Source organism: Schistocerca gregaria, chromosome 3 (genome assembly GCF_023897955.1).
Source record: "Schistocerca gregaria isolate iqSchGreg1 chromosome 3, iqSchGreg1.2, whole genome shotgun sequence".
NCBI lineage: Eukaryota > Metazoa > Arthropoda > Insecta > Orthoptera > Acrididae > Schistocerca > Schistocerca gregaria.
Window position 1 is genome coordinate 135,322,739 of NC_064922.1, and position 19,816 is coordinate 135,342,554.

Genomic DNA, 19,816 nt, shown 5'->3' on the forward strand with positions numbered 1-19,816 from the left:
AGCAGTATTCAAGCATTGGGCAAACAAGCGTACTGTAACCTACTTCCTTTGTTGTCGGATTGCATTTCCTTAAGATTCTTCCAATGAATCTCAGTCTGGCATCTGCTTTACCGACGATCAACTTTATATGATCATTCCATTTTAAATCACTCCTAATGAGTACTCCCAGATAATTTATGGAATTAACTACTTCCAGTTGCTGACCTGCTATTTTGTAGCTAAATGATAAGGGACCTATCTTTCTATGTATTCGCATCACATTACACTTGTCTACATTGAGATTCAATTGCCATTCCGTGCACCATGCGTCAATTCACTGCAGATCCTCCTGCATTTCAGTACAATTTTCCATTGTTGCAACCTCTCGATACACCACAGCATCATCTGCAAAAAGCCTCAGTGAACTTCCGATGTCATCCACCAGGTCATTTATGTATATTGTGATATTTGTGGTAATAAGCAGTGGAAAATACATACTGCTGCCATGGTGATCACAGACTACATTAGCAATAAAGCTGTTGAAGCAATACTACTGACAAAATGATTATGGTCTTTGTTACAAACAAAAGTGGAGTACAGCTCATAAACCATTCATCGAAAAAATTAAAGTTATGTACATTTTTTTCGTTTTTTAAATCTACAGGTTGTCCCAGGATGAGTGGCCAATATTCAGAAACGGTCATTCAAAGCAAAAAAGTCCAGTAGACATGGGCTCTAAAGCATATGTCCTAAGAGCTATGAGCACCTTCATTACTGTGAAACACATCTCTTCTACTGATCAAGTTCTCTTAACTCTTCAGGAATTCATTTTAGAGCCCATGTTTACCTGAAATTTTTGTTTCGAATGATTGTTTCCGTCATATCCCTGAATAATGACCATTCCTCCTGAGACATCCAGTAAAACTTGACATAAAAGGAACACAAACCCTGTAGTTTCACCTATCAACAATTAAATCTCTAGTTCTGCATTAATCCTTAATATGAGTTATATTTTTCTTCATTATCCAAATGTAACTCCCACAGTATGATACTGAAAATAAGAATAATAGTGGTAGTTTTAGTTGTTTATTTGATTTCTGTTTTTCTAACTTTTCATGTGTATACTGAACTAGACACAAATTGCAGTTACAAAGGACATAACTGGACATTTGGAATTGTTACTTCAAGAAGCGAGTAAGCTGATACCTACACAAGGGATGACTATAATGAACTACCGTGTGGATTTCTAAACTATTATGATGACAGTTTCATTTTATAAGTGCACTAATTATCAAAGTCAGATAAACTTACAATGTATTTTGTGTTAAATTCAGATGTACTAGTGAGCTTCTTTCACTGTTGGTTTCCTCCTCTTCCTCTTCTTCTTCAATGCATTTACTTTAGGCAAAGACAAAGCAATATAGAAACAATCAAAAATTGATGTAAATTATAAAATGCAATAATAGGAACACACACACACACACACACACACACACACACACACACACACACACACACACACACACACACACACACACTACCTGGCTGCTGAGGCCAAACTGCAAGCAGCAGCATATGATGGCTGGCTGCTGAGGCCAAACTGCAAGCAGCAGCATATGATGAGAGAAGCAACTGGGTGGTGGGGGTAAGGAGGAAGCTGGGATGAGGAGAAAGAGGGATAGCAGGGAACAGTAAAGTGCATACAAGGATGAGGTGGAGAGAGGGTACGGCAGCTAGGTGCAGTTGGGAAGTCAGACGGAGGGCAGGGGTGGGGGTGGTGGTGGGGGGGGGGGGGGGGGGATAGTGGACAAGGAGAGAAGTAAAAAGACTACAAGTGCACTCATGGAATGGAGGGCTGTGTAGTGCTGGAATGGGAACAGGGAAGGGGCTTAAGGGGTAAGGACAGTGACTAACAGAGCTTCAGGCCAGGAGGATAGCAGGAATGTACGATATATCGGAGGGAGAGTTCCCACCTGCCTAATTCAAAAAAGCTGGTGTTGGCGGGAAGGATCCAGATGACACAGACTGTGAAGCAGTCATTGAAATGTAGAACGTCATGTCGGTCACTGTGCTCAGCAACTGCGTAGTCCATCTGTTTGTTGGCCACAGTTTGTCGATAGCCATCCATGTAGACAGACAGCTTGTTGGTTGTCATGCCCACATAGAATGCAACACATGTGAAGGTTCAGTGGGCAGCGGAATACCTATTTGGGAGTGGTGGGAAGGATAGTGGGTATGACATTTCTCATTTCAGGGCACAAAGAGAAGTAGCCAAAAGCCTGCCGGAGACTGTGATTCAACTGCTCCCGTCCTGGGTGGTACTGAGCCACAATGGGAATACTCCTGTGTGGCTGGACAGTGGGGTTCTGGGAGGTGGTGGGTGACTGGAGATGTAAGGCACAGGAGATCTGTTTCTTTACATTGGATTTTCCATTGCTCAATTTTGTCAAAGAGTTTTTCTTCCATACCATAACCCAGTGCTGTTTCACTTTGTTATTATTTTGTAATGCATAACTACATCCTGGATCTTCCATTGTTTGAATTATCATGTATTTCACTGTAACTAATTTATGAAACCTCAAAAAATCAAAATTAGGATGGCAACATAGAGACACAAACCTTTTAAAACAAAGAGAGCATCAAACTACAAGTTTTAAGACCTAAATAAATTATTAGTGACCCAGCAATATCTGTTATGCTCAGGTTCATGAAATTTCTCAATTTTACAACCACTGTGACATACATATTCCAGCAAATACTTCAGATAAATTAAAATTAACAAAAACAAGGCAACTCCATGGCTGTAGTAGATTGGGTTCATGTCTTTCAAACTGGGTGGCAAGCTTGGGTGCATTTGGGTGTAAATGTTGTTATAAGTATGTGTCTATAAACTAGAAGAAGAATACTGTCAATAAAAAAAATGGTTCAAATGGCTCTGAGCACTATGGGACATAACATCTGAGGTCATCAGTCCCCTAGAACTTAGAACTAATTAAACCTAACTAACCTAAGAACATCACACACATCCATGCCCAAAGTAGGAGTCGAACATGCGACCGTAGCAGTCGCTCGGTTCCAGACTGAAGCACCTAGAACCACTCGGCCACCACAGCCGGCTGTCAATAAAATTCTTCTGGACTGTTGACTATGGGTTCCCCTCTCTCGCCTATTGCAGCAGACACCTTCAAGCACACTTTTGAGGAAACAGCTGTCCCATCTGCACCATTATGCCGTGATTCCTAGCTCCAATATGCTAACGATGCCTTCGTCACCTGGTCACATGGAAAGAAAGACTACAGAATTTCCATCAACATCTCAATCAACAGCATAGTAAAATACAATTTACTATGGAGATTGGAAAGAATCGAGTGCTGATTTTCCTACACGTTAAAGTTTACCAAAGGCCTGATGGTAAACTTGGCCCAGAGTATACAGAAGAGCCACCAGCATGGGCAGGTACCTCCACACCTCCTCCCATCATCATCCTATGCAGAAGATGTTCGCCCTTCACACTTTAAACAGGAGGGCCTACAGGATCAGCAATGATGAACACCTGAAGGCAGAACTACGAAACCTCAGATCCACTTTTGTAGCCAATGGTTATGGCAGGGATATGATAGATGAAACTTTGATAACAAAGTGTGAAGGCAACAGGGAAGAGCAGAAGGATACACAGAACGTTGCCCTACTACCATGTGTACAAGGGGTCACTGAACATATGGGCAAAATTTTCCACCAAGTCGACATCATGCCAATATTTTGGAACAATAACAAAATTCAATATGTTTCAGGCTCAAAGAAAGATGCGGTTGACAAGCTAAACATCGCAGAAGTCTACGGAATAGGTTGCAAATGTGGACGTCTGTATGTAGCTGACACAGGGTAGCCAATCAGCAAAAGAATTGCAGAGCATGAAAGATATATCCATCTGGGACAGCGCGCCATATCAGAAGCGGCAGAACAGATCATAGGTAGCGGAACACCAGGATGAGAGTGATAAACAGGTAATATTCCAAGCAGCCCGCATACTGGCAAAGCATCCATTTATATTGAGGAGGAAGATCAGAGATGTGATACAAATAGCCAAGTGACCCACCAACATGAATAGAGAGGACGGCATTCCGGCTGCCTGTAGTGATAATGCTACAGGAGGACAGCATGCACGAAGCAAATCACACAGGAGCACAGGGGAACTGTGGTGATCGTATGTACACAGAGCGCAAGCACTCCACAGCCCGCACCTGGCAACAAGTAAACAGCACTATGTCACAGCCACTACCTGCTTCTAGTTCATCTGTTTTCACCAATGGCAAGAAATAACGTAAACACCAATCAAGTACATCTTTATCCACTGATGACATGGAATAATATTTGACCAATACAGAATGCCTAACATCCCTCCTCCTATCCTCAAGTACCCTGTCAAATTACAAAAACAGCTTCCTCTGCTAATATACAATATCTAAAGTCTCTCTCCTTCAGCAGGCAGCTCAGCACATAGTCCTGAGGAAGGTCACTTGCAACAGTGGCTGAAACGTCAGACTATTTTATATACTGACAATGTGTTCAACAGCCCAGAATAATTTTGTTGATAGTGACAATGACCGTGGAAGCCTACAATTATACAGAAGAAGAGTAGTACAGCACCTCGTAAGCTACTAATAGCTCTGTACTATTATAGTTGTTTACACACATTACACCAATCAACATTAGATGCGAGTTTGCCTTTCATGATTTTTGTTCGTTGTCTTACACCGAAAATTTCATTATTGCAAAATTGCATAAACTAAACTAACATACCCAGAAAAAATAAACTAACATACCCAGAAAAAATAATCTAGATTATATCTTAACATATGACATAGAATAAGAGTGAAAGACAATAGTGACAATTGAAAATAAGCAATTCTCATTAACATACTAAAAACAAATTATAGAAATAATTACATCACATTTAAATATTTGGATTTTCTTCCACTAAAACTCATTTAGCAAATGAAGCAACTGAATGTAATGAACAGGTGAGGCCAATGCATTCTGAGATGCTGGAGTTGGCACAGTTGTGTGTGTGTGTGTGTGTGTGTGTGTGTGTGTGTGTGTGTGCCTTTTAGTGATAAAGTCTGTGGCTGATTTATGTAAGTGTCTTTTAATTGTGCCTCTGTGCAACTTGACATGTCTTCTTTATGGTAAGTAGCAATCTGTCTTTTCCTACATTGTTTATAAAATAACAAATGATAGTACGAATGCTTGGAATAACAAGGAAATCATAATGAGTACACTAACTCAAAGTGGACAATAATTTACACCACCTTACCAAAGATATGTGACTATGCTATTATGATATTCACAACATGGTGTTCTCATAATTTGAATTTATCTGTTAATGTCTGAAGGGCTATGTTGTTTGTGAAATTGATAGCATGTTAGCAAATCAAATAATGGACTTTAAAATGCAGCTTCAGCAACTAAAATACACAAAACTTAAGAGTTAAATGTGCTTCCATTGATAATACTCAAGTAGTATTAATACATTTCACTAAGACAGTTACTCAGAAAGTAAGGCCTGATTTATTATAAAACATAAACCATCACATATTGTTTCAAGAAACAGTTTTTATTTAATTCCTTTGTATTTTTTTACATTGTTTTGATTCTTGTCTGCACATTTGTTATAATGTTCTACACATTTTTAATCAATTGGTCATAGACATCTGCTGCCTTTGAGGATAAACAATCTTTAACTGCTTCTTTCGCCTCATCATCTGTTGCGAAGCACTTGTCACCGAGAAACTCCTTTAGGTAGCGGAACAAGTTAAAATCACTCAGGTGGGTGGACAATCTATTCCCAACAGATCTGATCAGCCTTTGGGTATGAATGGCAGAATGGGGTCATGCAGCAACAAAACTCCATATGACAGTAGACCAAGCAGCTTATTCTGTATTGCACATCAAAGTTTTGTCAGGTTAACACAGTAAGCAGCTGCATTTATTGGTGTCCCTGGCTGCATAAACTTGACTAATAAGTCTCCATGTATATCTCAAAACACAGCTGCCATAACCTTGCATGTTGAAATTGACTGCTTTGGCCTTGGCTTTCACTGGTGATGATATCTGAGAACATTCGGTTGACTGACATTTTGACTCTGGGGGTCATGTGAGAAATCTATTTATTATCCCACGTGACAACATTCTCTAAAAAGTGATTACCTTCCTAGAGATACCGATCCAAAAAATTAAGAGCACAAGCCGTTATTTCCATTTTGTTTTTCTCAGTACACAGCCTCAGAAGCCAATGTGTGCACAATTTAGAAAATTTCAACTTTTCAATTTGTGTGAAGTTGATCTACTCACATTCAGAAACTCCAATGCTGAAATTGTCAATCGCCAGTCTGCACAAATCTTTTCATTCATGGCTTTGACCAAATCTGAGATCACTAATGGTTGGCCTGATAGATGTTCATTAAGGACTTTTACCCATCTGTTCTTGAAAACTATCACCCATTTACACATTTTCCTGTCATTCATTGTGATGCAGCCATATATCTCACTTATATGGCAATTAACTTCTGCTGCTGCAACATTTATTTCTGTCAGAAACTCAACCACTGACTGTATTTCACAGTCAGCAGGCTGAACAACTGTTTTAAACATTTTGAGCTGACACTGCGAACAGTACACAGCAAGAATATTAAAGCAAATAGCATTGTTTGGTGAGCAAAGCATGCCTGGATTCGGTGCACATGTGCATTTCGGTGTTCGTGACACATCTGATTAGCTGCAGCAATTCGGACCTTACTTTCCAAATAACCCTCGCATCATGAACTTCATGTTACATACTTTCATTGTAATTAGATGTGATTTTTACATGTTCCAGTTAATACATTTTCTTACCTGTCACACAACTTTTCTCCTTCACTTTTTGAATCAGTCTCCCTGCATTCTTGGATATGATCTTCCACTTCTTTGTGTTTGTTCTCAGATGGAGCTGGTCTACCCAACAAATATTTAACATGCTAATGAAGGAAGAACTTTTAGCAGTAAAACCTCTTCATTTGTTCACAAAAGTGATTCAAAAGCTAAGGGAACTCCGAAATTTAAAATAATTTAATTATGAAAAGATAGCTCTAAAAACAGTTCCAGCCTTTAAACTAAGAGACCATTCTCAACAATTACAGGATTTCATATAATGTTGTTACAGAGACATATTTGAATTTACAGTCAAGTGAGTTAAGATGCTTCAACTAATAACAGATATATACAACTGTGATGCTCCATTAAGTTGCTCACATGGTTACGATTATTACATTCAGAGCAGTTACTAAAGCTTGCAAGATTGAAGATTTTATCAAACCCAATCATTAAGAATTCCTAGATACCTACAAAAGGCAAATCCCCTCTCGCTATAATAACACACAAATAATGTACACACACTGAAACTGTTATTTTATTTACCTCAGAAACAAATATAGCAGCATCTGACCTTTTCATACCTTCTCTCAAAGACAAAAATGTTGATGATATGATAAATTCACAATAAATACCAGAGCTCATAGCATGGAATATTACTGACATTAACGAAACTAAAATGTAGCAGATTCTGCAAAGTTTATTTTACAACCACAAATATAAGTGATAACAATGGCAAACCAGCACTATATCAAAACTATGCTACTTTTTAAATGAAATTTTTTGTCCATCTAGCCATTCTGGTGCCCTTTATCCAGCTAATGTCAGATCTGAACTGATATTCTGTCACTATTATGTGGAGAACTGACCATAGCTGTGTATAGGTATTATTAAATAAGATCGCCATTCCCCTAGGTACTGCCAGTTCACCATGGGGATGAATCCATGACCCCTTGTGTCTGTGTCTAGTGTTTGTCACACAATCTAATTTAATAACATTTTCCAACTTGTTTATGGAATATTTATCTGAGATAGGACTTGGAACCATCCCAGTATTTATTTACCTTGATGGATGTGGAAAGCCACCTAAAAACTACATCCAGGTTGGCTTGCAAACCAGGCTCCATTCTTAATCCCCAAGGCGGATTTGATCTGTGGCCAGCACGCCTTCCCATGACCCAGAAGCAGGCACTTTAATGTGCTCAACTATCCAGACGCAATGAATATTTTTATTGCTTGTGTACATGTAACAACTATGACGGTAGTTTGAAGAAAATCTCGGAATGGAATAGAAAAACAGTACTTACATTACTGAAACTATTTTTATTTTTCAATGTAGCCTCCTTGTAGATTAACGCACTTGGTCCAACGATGTTCCAGTGCCTTGATCCCATCTCGAAAATGAGTTTCCTCCAGGCCTGCAATATAGTTGTCAAATGCGGCCATCAATTCTTTGTTTGAAGTGTGTCTTCATCCACTAAGAAAAATATTCAGTTTTGGGAAGAGACTGAAGTCTGACAGAACCATATAAGGTGAATAAGGCGGGTGTGGCAACAACTCATACCTTAGTTCGTGTAATTTTTCCATGGCGACGGCACATGTGAGAGGGAACACATTGTCTTGATGGAACGACTCTTCCTTGCTAAACCTGGCCTTTTCGGGCGTCTTTTGTAGTAATTTGTCCAGGAGGTTAGCATAGTATTCTCCAGTAATTATTTGCCCAGTGGGGAGTTAATCTACAAACAGAATCCCCTTACCATCCCGGAACACCGATGCCATGACCTTTCCCACTGAAGGAATTGTCTTTGCTTTCTTTGGCAGCGAAGAATCGGCATGTTTCCACTGCTTTGACTGTTGTTTTGTCTCTGGGTTATAGTAGTGCACCCGAGTGTCATTGGTGGTCACAAACCGGCGCAAAAGCTTTCTTTGGCAGCGAAGAATCGGCATGTTTCCACTGCTTTGACTGTTGTTTTGTCTCTGGGGTATAGTGGTGCACCCAAGTGTCATTGGTGGCCACAAACCGGCGCAAAAAATCTTGTTAGTTTCTCCTAAAATCGGCCAAACATCGTTTTGATATGACCATCCTCATGTGTTTTTGACCCAGTGTCAAGAGTCACGGCACCCATCTTGCAGATAATTTTTTTCCATTTCTAATTCTTCAGTTAAAATGTGATATACCCTTTTGGATGACATCTGGCAAGCATGAGCAATTTCATGCACTTTCAATTGGCAATCCTCCATGACCATTTTGTGCACTTTTGCAATGATTTTTGGAGTAGTGATTCATCTTGGCCAAACACTGCGTGGGTCATCATCTAAGCTCTCCCGACCAAATTTAAATTCATTTGGCCACCAGTGTATTTTGGAAATCGGCATGAATATCATTTGGTTTCAAATCTTTCTTTACAAAGTATCATTGCTCAAATCTCAGTTTTTTCCATCGTTGCAAATCACTACGTGGGAACAACAACAGAGACATGTCACAGCCACGGCTCTCTTCCAAGAGCACTGACATGGCACATGTTTACAGGCAATAATTCAATGAATATCAGATGAGCAACTTGTTGCGCTAGCACTGACTTCACGAGGTGATTCTGAGAATTTTTCAAACCACCCTTGTACTTTCTCTTCTTTTATAATAGTTTTTAATTTCCTACTGACAAACAGAAATATTGATAATGACATGAATGTTTGATTACACAATGAATGTAGCAGGAATTAATCATGAATCTCCTTAGGGATCTATTCTGGCATTCCCCCAAAAAGATGTAGAGAGAAAGATTGGAAAAACCACAATGAAGATTTTCATGACAAGACTTCAACCCAATTAAATGCTGCAATGCTGGGTTACCCCTAAGCATTAATGCTACATAAAGGTTGAGTGACACAAACCCCAACCTCCCTCCCTTCCCTTTTAAAAAAAAAAATCATCTTGCTCTTGTACTGGTTGTGGACATAAGTGTGCCTTTACCATAATTTAGGACTTTTGCAGTGCAGTAATATGCACATAAATAGGGTTCAACAGACCGGTAGCTGACAATTAAAAAAAAAAAAAAAAAAAAAAAAAATGTCTAAACTATTTGCTGGCATCGCATAATTACATGTTTCAAGAGAAATCATGTGTTGCAGACCAAAGAAAACCCCATTAGCCCCCCCTCCCCGCCCCCCCTACAGAACAGGACCACGAAGCATGCCTGGGTGGATCAGTTAGTAATGGCACCTCCTACAAAGAGCAAAAGGTCCCAGTCGGGATCTCCATATTAATCTTTAAAATAAAAGGGAATGCGTGAAATATTTACCTTTTACTTTTTATTTTCTAATGTACAGATGGATATAAGATGTTGCTCAGCAACCCATCGTTTTAAAAACAACAGCAAAAATACTGACCTACTCATTTATGCAGTGCAAACTTAGTGATGTGCCTACATGTAATTTTTGAAGACAACTATGAAACATTTTGAGTGACAAATTATAAAGCAAAACAAATCAATTAACCCTCGAGCATTTGTGTCAAAATTAACAAGAGGAAGTGGTGAAACAATTATCAAATGTTTTGATATGTAATAAAGTACGAAATTGTCAAATTAAAATCTAATTCACTCTTTTTTTTTTTCAAATATTCGTTCCTGTACTGTGAGTATTCTGTAGTCAATCTATCACTCAACCTCATTGCTATCCATCTGCCAAATACTTGTACACTGATCCAAATTCAGAAAGTTCTTTTATGTTTTGTAATAGGAGATTGTATTATGGTGGTTAGCCTCTACAAGGGGGCTAAAATGGCAGTAAAATTAATGACATTACAGACTAAGCTCAAATGAAGCCTACAAAATACTGTACTTCTGGGTTTGCTAAATATTTATTAACTGTATATATGAGAAAAGAACTTTTGGTTCTAGGGTTGCATCTGACAAATGAGAGATTCTTAAGATTACAAGTATTGTGTTATGGTTGTTGTCAGTGATAGCAACTCAAGAGAATGAAAGTACTTTTTGGATGATTGATGCATTTAGCGAATGAAGCAAAGCTGTTATTGGAGATGAGCATAAGTAACAAAATACTTTCATAAAAGCACTGCAACCTCATTCATTAGTTTTACAGTTGTGCTTCTGAACATACTGTTATTGCAATAAAATATTGGATATACCAATAAACCAACCACAGTGCTTCACATCTAATTGACTGCTATAATAGAACATATGATGTATTAATGCTCTATAGATCAAATTATACTACACCTCTTCTAGGTAATATTCACAGTAATATAACAACATTCAGTTTGACACTCTTGACTGTTATTAGGTAACAAAAATGAGTAGGAAGGGATAATAAAATCTGCTTCGAACTACACTCTGCAAAACAGTTTATTTTTTTCAATTTTTTGTTACATTTAATGACAATGGCACTATATACATGGCAATGGAAACAAAAATACACATCCAAGAATGCTACAGACATAGTTAGCGTTTTACAGGAAGCCTCATATTGCATATATGGAACAAAAGCACCACCTAATATAATGTAATTGAGAGGTGCAAACATTTTTACAGGATGTGGAATTCCTTGTTCTTCTGTTATGAATACTCACAGTTCATCAACCACATCTACACTCACATGTAGACCAGTACGTTGTTTTTCTTCCCTGCATGTTGCTACCTGTAATTCTGGACTACATGCAGTTGAAGGGGTGCAAGAAAAACAAATAATAGTCCAGTTATGTATAGTTCTAAAATTAGCTGGAAAAATTATACACACTATTCAAAGATGTACATTTAAGGAGAAATCTTGAAAATCTGAACATATTCCTATGCTGTTGTCACAAAACTATTAACACCATTATTATCATTGTCAGTGGATGTAATGCACCAAGTATAGGAAGTTTGTGTCAAAAATGTGCAGCAAGAATCTCATGTCAAAACTGTTGTTCTTTCCTACCTGTTTCACAAATAACTTCAATCCAAGTAATTTCATGTAAATATTTGGAGCTGAGAAATGTGCAAAAATCCCCCTACCTACAAAGCTGCCTACTTAATGATACAGTGAATAGATAGCTATAACGGCACATTGAATAGTGGATACATATTATGCTCTAAATGTGTTGTTTCTCCATTTACCTGTTGAATCCCTTGTTTTGTTATATAGTCCTGTCTAAAGTGCACTTACAATATACCACGGATCTTCCACAGTGTGCTGGTGCTGGCAGATTGTTATCATTGTTCTTGGCCAATTAGGTGATAGTATGCCAGTAAGAATTTCTCAATCTTATAATTTTGGTTGTCACAAATATTTCACTTTTTTCTGAATACGTCACAATTTCTGAGGTTGGAATTTGGTTGGGACCTAACAGCACAGCTTAAATTTCTGCAAATGAAACAAAGTCCAGCTAACTTCTTTTTGAATCACAGAAAATATCAATGAGCCCTATGATTAGCTACCCACATCTCACTCATGATTCACTGTGTTCACTTCACATCATTCATCATGCAACCATTACCAACAGCAGCACACAATGTAAAAGCCACGGTACACTGTAAGTGTGTGTTTACCATAGTCTTAATTCTCAAGACACTGAATTTATGACACGTGTTAAAAAAAAAAAAAAAAAAAAAAAAAATACTTTGGTTGATACCCAGAAACATAACACATAACATACAACTTGTCTGCTCAGAGAGAATCCATCACTCCATCAAAACCAAAAAGTTTTTATCTCTGTCAGGATACTGTGTGAAAACAGATGAATCTTTTACGCAGAAAAAAAGGGAAATTTACATTTTATGTTCTGAACGCGCACACACAAAAAAAATGTCACAGAGTGGTAGATATGATGCATAACAACAAATCACTCTGACACTGAGCTTCAGGGTTCTTATGACGCTGAACTGATGAACTGATACAGAAAATATTTTTTACATGCCTGAAGCATTAAAGCACTAGAGCTGTGAAATCCATCTATCTGGTTAATACCACTGAAAATCATTTCCAGCAGGTTGATGCAATACCAACAATCTGGAAACATGACAACATTACAGTGGAGATATTGAGTTGCAGATAGGCACAACAAAACCCATCCTGGATTTTGCATTGTTTAATAATATGGAAAGGCTAGACTGCTGCTCAGCACAGAGGCAACGTGTTGAATCACAAATAGGCACAATTAAAAAGCACACTGTAAATATTTTCAGCTTTTAAACAGGGTCATTCTTCAGAAACAAAAATCATACACTCATGCAACAACAAAAACAATAGCAACTTGTACACACACTACTACTGTCAGTGGACACTAAGGCTCAACTGTCACTGCATCTTACAATAGCAGCAACCACAGTTGGGGGGGGGGGGGGGGGGGGGGTGCAGTGATATGATGGGGACAGGATATAGCTGCTAGGAGGCAGTTTTGATGGCGGAATAGAAAGGATGTGTGGGTGTAAAGTCTGAGATTGTGGTGTTACGGCAATGAATGGTACAGTGTAGCGAGAGTTGCCACCTGCACAATTCAGAAAAGATGGAGTTGGAGGGAAGAAATGAGATGGCACAAGCCATGAAGCAGTCATTACAGTGAGGCAAATGGTGTTAGTTGCATATTCCAGAACTGGGTCCAGCAAACTCTCGGCCAGAGTATGGCAGTGGTGATTCATGCAGATAGACAGCTTATTAGTTATCATGCCGACATAGAATGTGGCACAGTGTTTGCAGCTACATTTGCAGATTACAAGGCTGCTTTCACAGGTGGCCCTGCCTTTGATGCGATGAGATGCCAGTGATAGGACTGGAGTGAGTCACATTCATTGTGGATAAGTTATTTCTTTGCAAATCAGTGTTTGTGATTTACAGTCACTGTAAAAAAATCTTTCACCTAGAACTTATGTGTGCAACAGCATGAATAAATGCACATTTCAGAGAATTTTGAGAACTTATAATTGTAGTGGGCAAAATCTACTTTGTAGTAAACTGGCATTTCTGATTTACTAAGTAACTAACATATTGTGTTACAACCAGTTTTTCCTTTCAATAGGATCACATATTATCTGCACTTATCGTACACTTAGTTGGATGGCATCTATAACTTCGAAAATGTTTCTTGAAACTAGTAACTTTCATCCCAGGTTTTTATGTTGTCTTAACAGAAATCTCATTTTGCATACTAATTGTTTCAGTTATTAAAGAAAATAAGGAATATCTTTGCTTAACAAATTAAAAGAGAAAGTTATTTGTTTATTGGTCAGTAAAACATTGCACCAACCACACTGGAGCCCCACTGTGAGTGCTGCTCTCAAACACGGGATGCGTTAGTTAACATTCACAAGCAGCTGGAAATCGCCCTAACTACCGTCAAATGATTGGAAGCTGTTGCGAATGGGAGTGCTGGGGAGATCCCAATAGCCGTACATGAGAGATATCAAAGGCACTAACTTCACCTAGCTGTCCTACCCTCCTCCTACCTCGCCCCTGTATGCTCCTGCACACAGCACATTGCTGTCCCCCATCCGTACCCCACTTTTATTCTCCTCCCCCCTCCAGCCTCCTCCTTACCTCCACCATCCAGATTGCATCTCCCATCTTGCGCAGTTGCTCACAGTCTTGCCTCGGAAGCCACAAACAGTGGTCGCGTGTGTGAGCTACAATGTGTGAGCTGCAATGTGTGTGTGTGTGTGTGTGTGTGTGTGTGTGTGTGTGTGTGTGTGTGTGCGTGTGTGTGTTCAGAAGGCCTTCTGGCCAAAAGCTTACATGTTTAGTAGCCTTTTTTTTGTGCCCCTGCAGCTCAGCATCTATACTATATGATGAGTAGCAATCTCTTCCTTTCGTAATATTGACATTATTCCACCACAGCTTTTCCACCATTAGAAAATAAATAATAAATGACAAAGGCATAAGTAAAGGAATATAACATACAGACTGGCAATACCTAAAAAGCTTTCAGGCAATGAAAAATTTGTTAGCATTGAATATAAACATAAGCATATCAGAATGTCTTTCCTGAAAGTATGTGTATGTAGTGCAGACTTGTACGGAAATGAAAAATGGGTGATAAATAGTTCAGACAATAAGAGAAGAAAAGCTTTTGAAATATGGTTGGTACTACAGAAGTATGATGAAGAATGGATGGGTAAATCAGATAAATACAGAACAGGACTGATTAATGAGGTTGTAAAGTAGCAGACCAGGAAACAACGTAATGAAGTGATCAATGCCAGGGCTGATGCACATTCCAATACAGAGGCTGCATGTAGTACACACAGTTTGTCAACTACTGCTAACATTCCCATCTTGGTTTCACTTTTAACATGGGTTTATAATAGTAATTATGCTTAAATAGACTTCCTTTCAGAATTCTAATTATTTTTATTTTATGTAAACCTACTTTTGAAATTCCTGAAAACACACTAACAAATTATTTATTTTTGATACAGTTGTTACATATTGTTAATTACTAGACCAAGAGTTAATGTAATATTAGCACCAAACTTTATTTTATAATTAAAAACCAAATCAATGTTTTCTGTTATTTTGTTTACAAATCACATATTTGATAAAATTTCATACAGAAAGCCGCATTTAATAAAGATTCTCATTATGTAAACCATATTTCCATTTTTTGTAGAGCATATGTTCATACCTAGATTCGTGTAAAAGCTTAATTTTTTAATTATAAGTTTAATAATACACATAGTAATAATAAAATTTAGTATCTTGATTGGCAACTCTTATTTACAGTCCGTTGGATGAGACCAATGAGGTAATCCAATGCAGCCTATTTTCAGTTTACCTTGAAGACAGTATGCAATATGTCCATATGCAAAAACTTTTACAAGATTGGAGTATTTTTATGAGATTTTATAAAACAATGAAGATGAAACCAAAGTCAAGTGTACCATACTTCTTTTGTTAGACTACTCTTTTATGTTTCTTTATGTGTGATGAAGCTATTTGGCATAAACAGCAGTGAGAAATGATCACCGATAATAACAACAGAGGAAGTCTAAGCTAAGTAGCTTTCTGCGAAGGCAATGAACAGTACCATATTCCGTACAATGTTTCGAAAACCAGTTACAAGCCTAAGGCAAATTCCATTTTTCATGCTTTGTATCTGAATGTTTTGTATAGCAGACTGTTAAAAGAAGAGAAACGAAATTAGTGGCACAGCTTGACTCATCCTGAAGCATCAAGGAATAGTTAATTTGGTAACTGGGGGAAGGGTGACTGGAAATAATTCCTGGAACAGAGTAAGGTTTGACTACAGTAAACAGGTGCAAGAGCAGTAGTTGGAGCAGTTATACATAGATGAAGAATCTTGCACATGACAGAATAGCTTTGAGAACAGTATTAGGACTGAAAATAGCAACAACGCACTGTTTGGATGAAACTGACATGTTCAAGAAAATCAGTAATGATTTCCAGACCAAAAAAAAAAATCTACGAAAATGGCTTACACATATTTTCACAAATAATTTATTCCTATTACTACCAATAACACTAATGAAATGTGTGTTTATCAACTAACATACTCGTTTCATTACAAGGTTTATTTATTTTAAAAAAATGATGAAAATAAAACATTTGCTAATACCAATAACTATGCAATTTGAGATTTTTAACTGGTTTACTGCCTTTTTAACCAGGGAGATTTAAAATGACCTTCCTTAGCTCCTGACAGATTCTCAATGTAATCCCTATTTTGTCTTTTTTTTCATTTCTGTAAGCACGACAAATTTTTGGAGACAAGAAATTAATCACCCATCACCATAGAAAGCAAAAGACAAAACGAAAAGGTTCTACTATAAATAAAACAAAATTCAAAAACAAAATGTTAACATACATGCGATCTTCCATGGTACCAAAATAACTGTCTTCCTCGTCGGAATCACTGAAGACACCACCATAGAGCCCTCTCAAAATAGGTGAGTACTCAGCCATTTGTGGGCGCCTTCCTTATCTAACATGATACAAAAATCATTAACAAAACATAAAAACCAAATAAATGTCAGCTGAACTGCAATTATGTTTCACTTAGGTCTCTCCTTTTTAATTTCAAGAATCAATAGCATCCTCCTGACTTTGGTAATTAAAACTACTAATGACAGCACGGTGTGTCTGAAAACTTTTTATTTGATTCTGGATACATCGGTTTTTATACAAGTGGAATTCGTGGCAGTTTTTGAAAAAAAACACGCGCTTTTTATCCGTTTTTAAAAGTGGCTTATAACTGGGGACATGTGTTATGCCTGTCAAGTGTAGTTAGCTAACTGAAAGAATAGAAAAGACACTTACATCTTGTCTTCTTCTAAAAAGTAGTCGTCTTCGTACTCGAGCATCGTCTGTGCTAGATACATTGGTACTTATGTTTATTACTGTCACTTTGTTGTTTGTTTGCCTGTTTACGTAGCTTTTTTTTTGGACCTCTCTCTACCGCATGTTAGACGTCAAAACTATACCAGAGGGTTTACATAACACGAGCATTGTGACCAATGTATCAGAAGTGCCTTAACTTGATAAACAGTTCACGAAACGAAAGGATCCAGTGACGATTAACTTTACAAAAATCAGAAACACTGTAAAATACAAACTGTTCGTACGACCACGAACTGAAGTCGTCAAGCGGCAACTGGTGACAGGTGTTGGCATACTTACCAGTTATCAGTCTCTGGCTTCCGGATTAACTCGTTTCCTGTGCGGTTATTGCACGGCACGCACTTCAACATAGAAAACATACCTTACGAAAGAATATGACATTATTAATGTTACCAATAATGCGTAGACGCGTTTATAATTATGATGTTAACATGGAAAGTAAACGAGAATTATGTAACTAACTTTAAAACGTCTCGTTTACCAGGAGTTTATAGGCAGCCGTATTAAAAACATTGGGAAACACCGCAGTGTTGATTTGGGAACTAGAGCTATTCACTGTGTTTACTCGTCAGCTTTAAGTTCCTGTTTGTGAATCAAACTAAAATAGGCACTGTCCCTACAGTAGCTATATTTCAACAGCAGTAGAATGTAAATTTCTGTCACGCTATTTGAAGGATATTTAGAGAATCATTATCTCGGGTACGATGAAAAAGAATTCTGCAGCTTCCATCGTAAATTCTGTCTACGGATAATATGAAAGAGATTAACACGCAAAAGGACATACACAATACCAGTATTTTTCGCACTAGTCCGCGCGTGAGCGGAATATGAAGAGAGACGACTGTTAAAGGTATGAAACACAGTCCTTCGGACATTCTGGCTCTGGTACTTAACTGCTAGTTATACATCGCACCAATATTAATGTCATGTTCCACCTATTCTTTCCATACAACACAAGGCTTTAAATCTTGTTACCGTATACTACGTTATTTTCAAACCCTCTTACTAATAATCAGTGTTCTACTTTTTATGTAGCTCTAACGTTGACTCATTTGTTACTGTCTATTTTCTAAGCATGAGTACGGAAAAAATCCGTTTAGAGAAAAGAAGAAGACCGTACGAAACATAAGTACAAGTCTACAGATGGTCAGATTTTTTGCTTAGTTTAGTTATTGACCAACAGATGGCAGTGTAAGTAAAAAAGCAACCCGACAAGTTAGAGGAGGAGACACTTTGAAATATATCGATTTAAAAATATAGTGGGACACTATAACTTCGACTATCGAACATACATGAAAGTGATAACTTTTATATGGAGAAATTATTATTTTAATACCATAAAGTTATTAAAAGCTACTCTCTGTAAATCGAGTACGAAATGCCAAATATCGATACTTTCGATGGTTATTGCTACTGCCATTAGTTATCGATACTATCGATAGCTATCGATCATGTTACCAGTAGGATGTGAAACGTCAAACTCAAAACTACTCGGCGCCGAGCGTGGTCAAACGTCACTATGAAGCGTGTAACATGGCTGTAAACAACAGCGATGAGGACCACGAAGGAGACTCGGATGCTGAGCGAATAGTGTATGAAAAGTTTATTGCGCTGAACCAAAACTTGATCGACTGTGGAATACACATAGACGAATTAAGAAACGTGACGTATAGGAAAACTAGGACGAAAAGTGATGGTGGCTCTGCACTACGTAGACCTCACAGTTTGTTTATTTTAGTAACACTTGTTGCTGTTGCGTGTGTTAGTATTGTACTGAAAATACCATTTGTGGAATACATCGTGCAGAGTGCCATCGGTATACGATGTATTTTACCCAACAATTATTTTGTTTGGGAAGCTACTAGACCTATAACAGACTGTGAAATGTGTAAGGATGTGAAGGAAGTGCTTGTATTTCACAATATTACTAGAGAAAAATTTAAGAACTATGCGTACAGTTCCAGACCGATGTTAATGAAAGGTGCTGCCTCAAAATGGCCTGCAATGCGTATGTTTGATTATCATTTTTTGAGAGACTTGTATCAAAGAATTGATGGTGCTTACGAAAGTGTAGAGGATGAGTGCCAGATTTTAACTTTCAAGACTGAATTCAAAACATTAGAAGAAGTATTTTCTATGCCTGAGTCAAGAGTCAAACTAGAAGAAGGCCAGAAGCCGTGGTATGTTGGTTGGTAAGTAAACATTTCGACCAATAACTAATGTTTAAGTTGTTAAAGGTGCGATTGCATGTTTCATAATGTTTAAATTATTTTTTTAGTTAAATTCTACACCAAAAGCAGAAGTGTATGATGCGTCAATTGAACAGAATCATTGAACGTCGGTACGCGATCATTATTACCTTTATATGTGAAAAGGTGTTCTAATTTTTTAATATTTGTAGTGAGATAACCTATGTTGTGATCTAAATTATGAATCAGTCGTTTGACGTATAGTGGGTATTAACGTATCCAAAAGTCTCTTGTATTTTTGATGCATTATAGCAGGACCGCCATTGATCTAATCGATGCATTATTGCAGGACTGGCATTGATCTAAATAATTACGTGTCTTCTAAGTATCTCCTG

General features: G+C 37.8%; 2 protein-coding genes across 5 annotated transcripts in view; one reads left to right on the top strand and one right to left on the bottom strand.

Moving 5' to 3' along the window:
- LOC126356069 (PRKCA-binding protein) overlaps positions 1–17,514 on the bottom strand; it is a 127,882-nt gene extending 110,368 nt beyond the window's left edge. Inside the window, exons 1-4 of one of the 4 annotated variants that reach the window (XM_050006768.1) lie at positions 16,700–16,812; positions 11,474–11,554; positions 6,871–6,969; positions 1,291–1,377 (exon numbers count right to left, since the gene is read on the bottom strand). In XM_050006768.1, the coding sequence (XP_049862725.1) occupies positions 1,291–1,377; positions 6,871–6,969; positions 11,474–11,554; positions 16,700–16,797 (365 nt within the window). In that variant the 5' untranslated portion in view covers positions 16,798–16,812. Of the gene's footprint in view, positions 1–1,290; positions 1,378–6,870; positions 6,970–11,473; positions 11,555–16,699; positions 16,813–17,151 lie in introns of those variants that run through there. The other 3 variants (XM_050006769.1, XM_050006771.1, XM_050006770.1) reach the window with 3 other exon arrangements.
- A 244-nt stretch (positions 17,515–17,758) lies between these two features.
- LOC126356071 (uncharacterized) overlaps positions 17,759–19,816 on the top strand; it is a 169,731-nt gene continuing 167,673 nt past the window's right edge. The window contains exon 1 of the mRNA XM_050006774.1: positions 17,759–19,424. Coding sequence (XP_049862731.1) covers positions 18,766–19,424 — 659 coding nt within the window. The 5' untranslated portion in view covers positions 17,759–18,765. The remainder of the gene's footprint in view (positions 19,425–19,816) is intronic.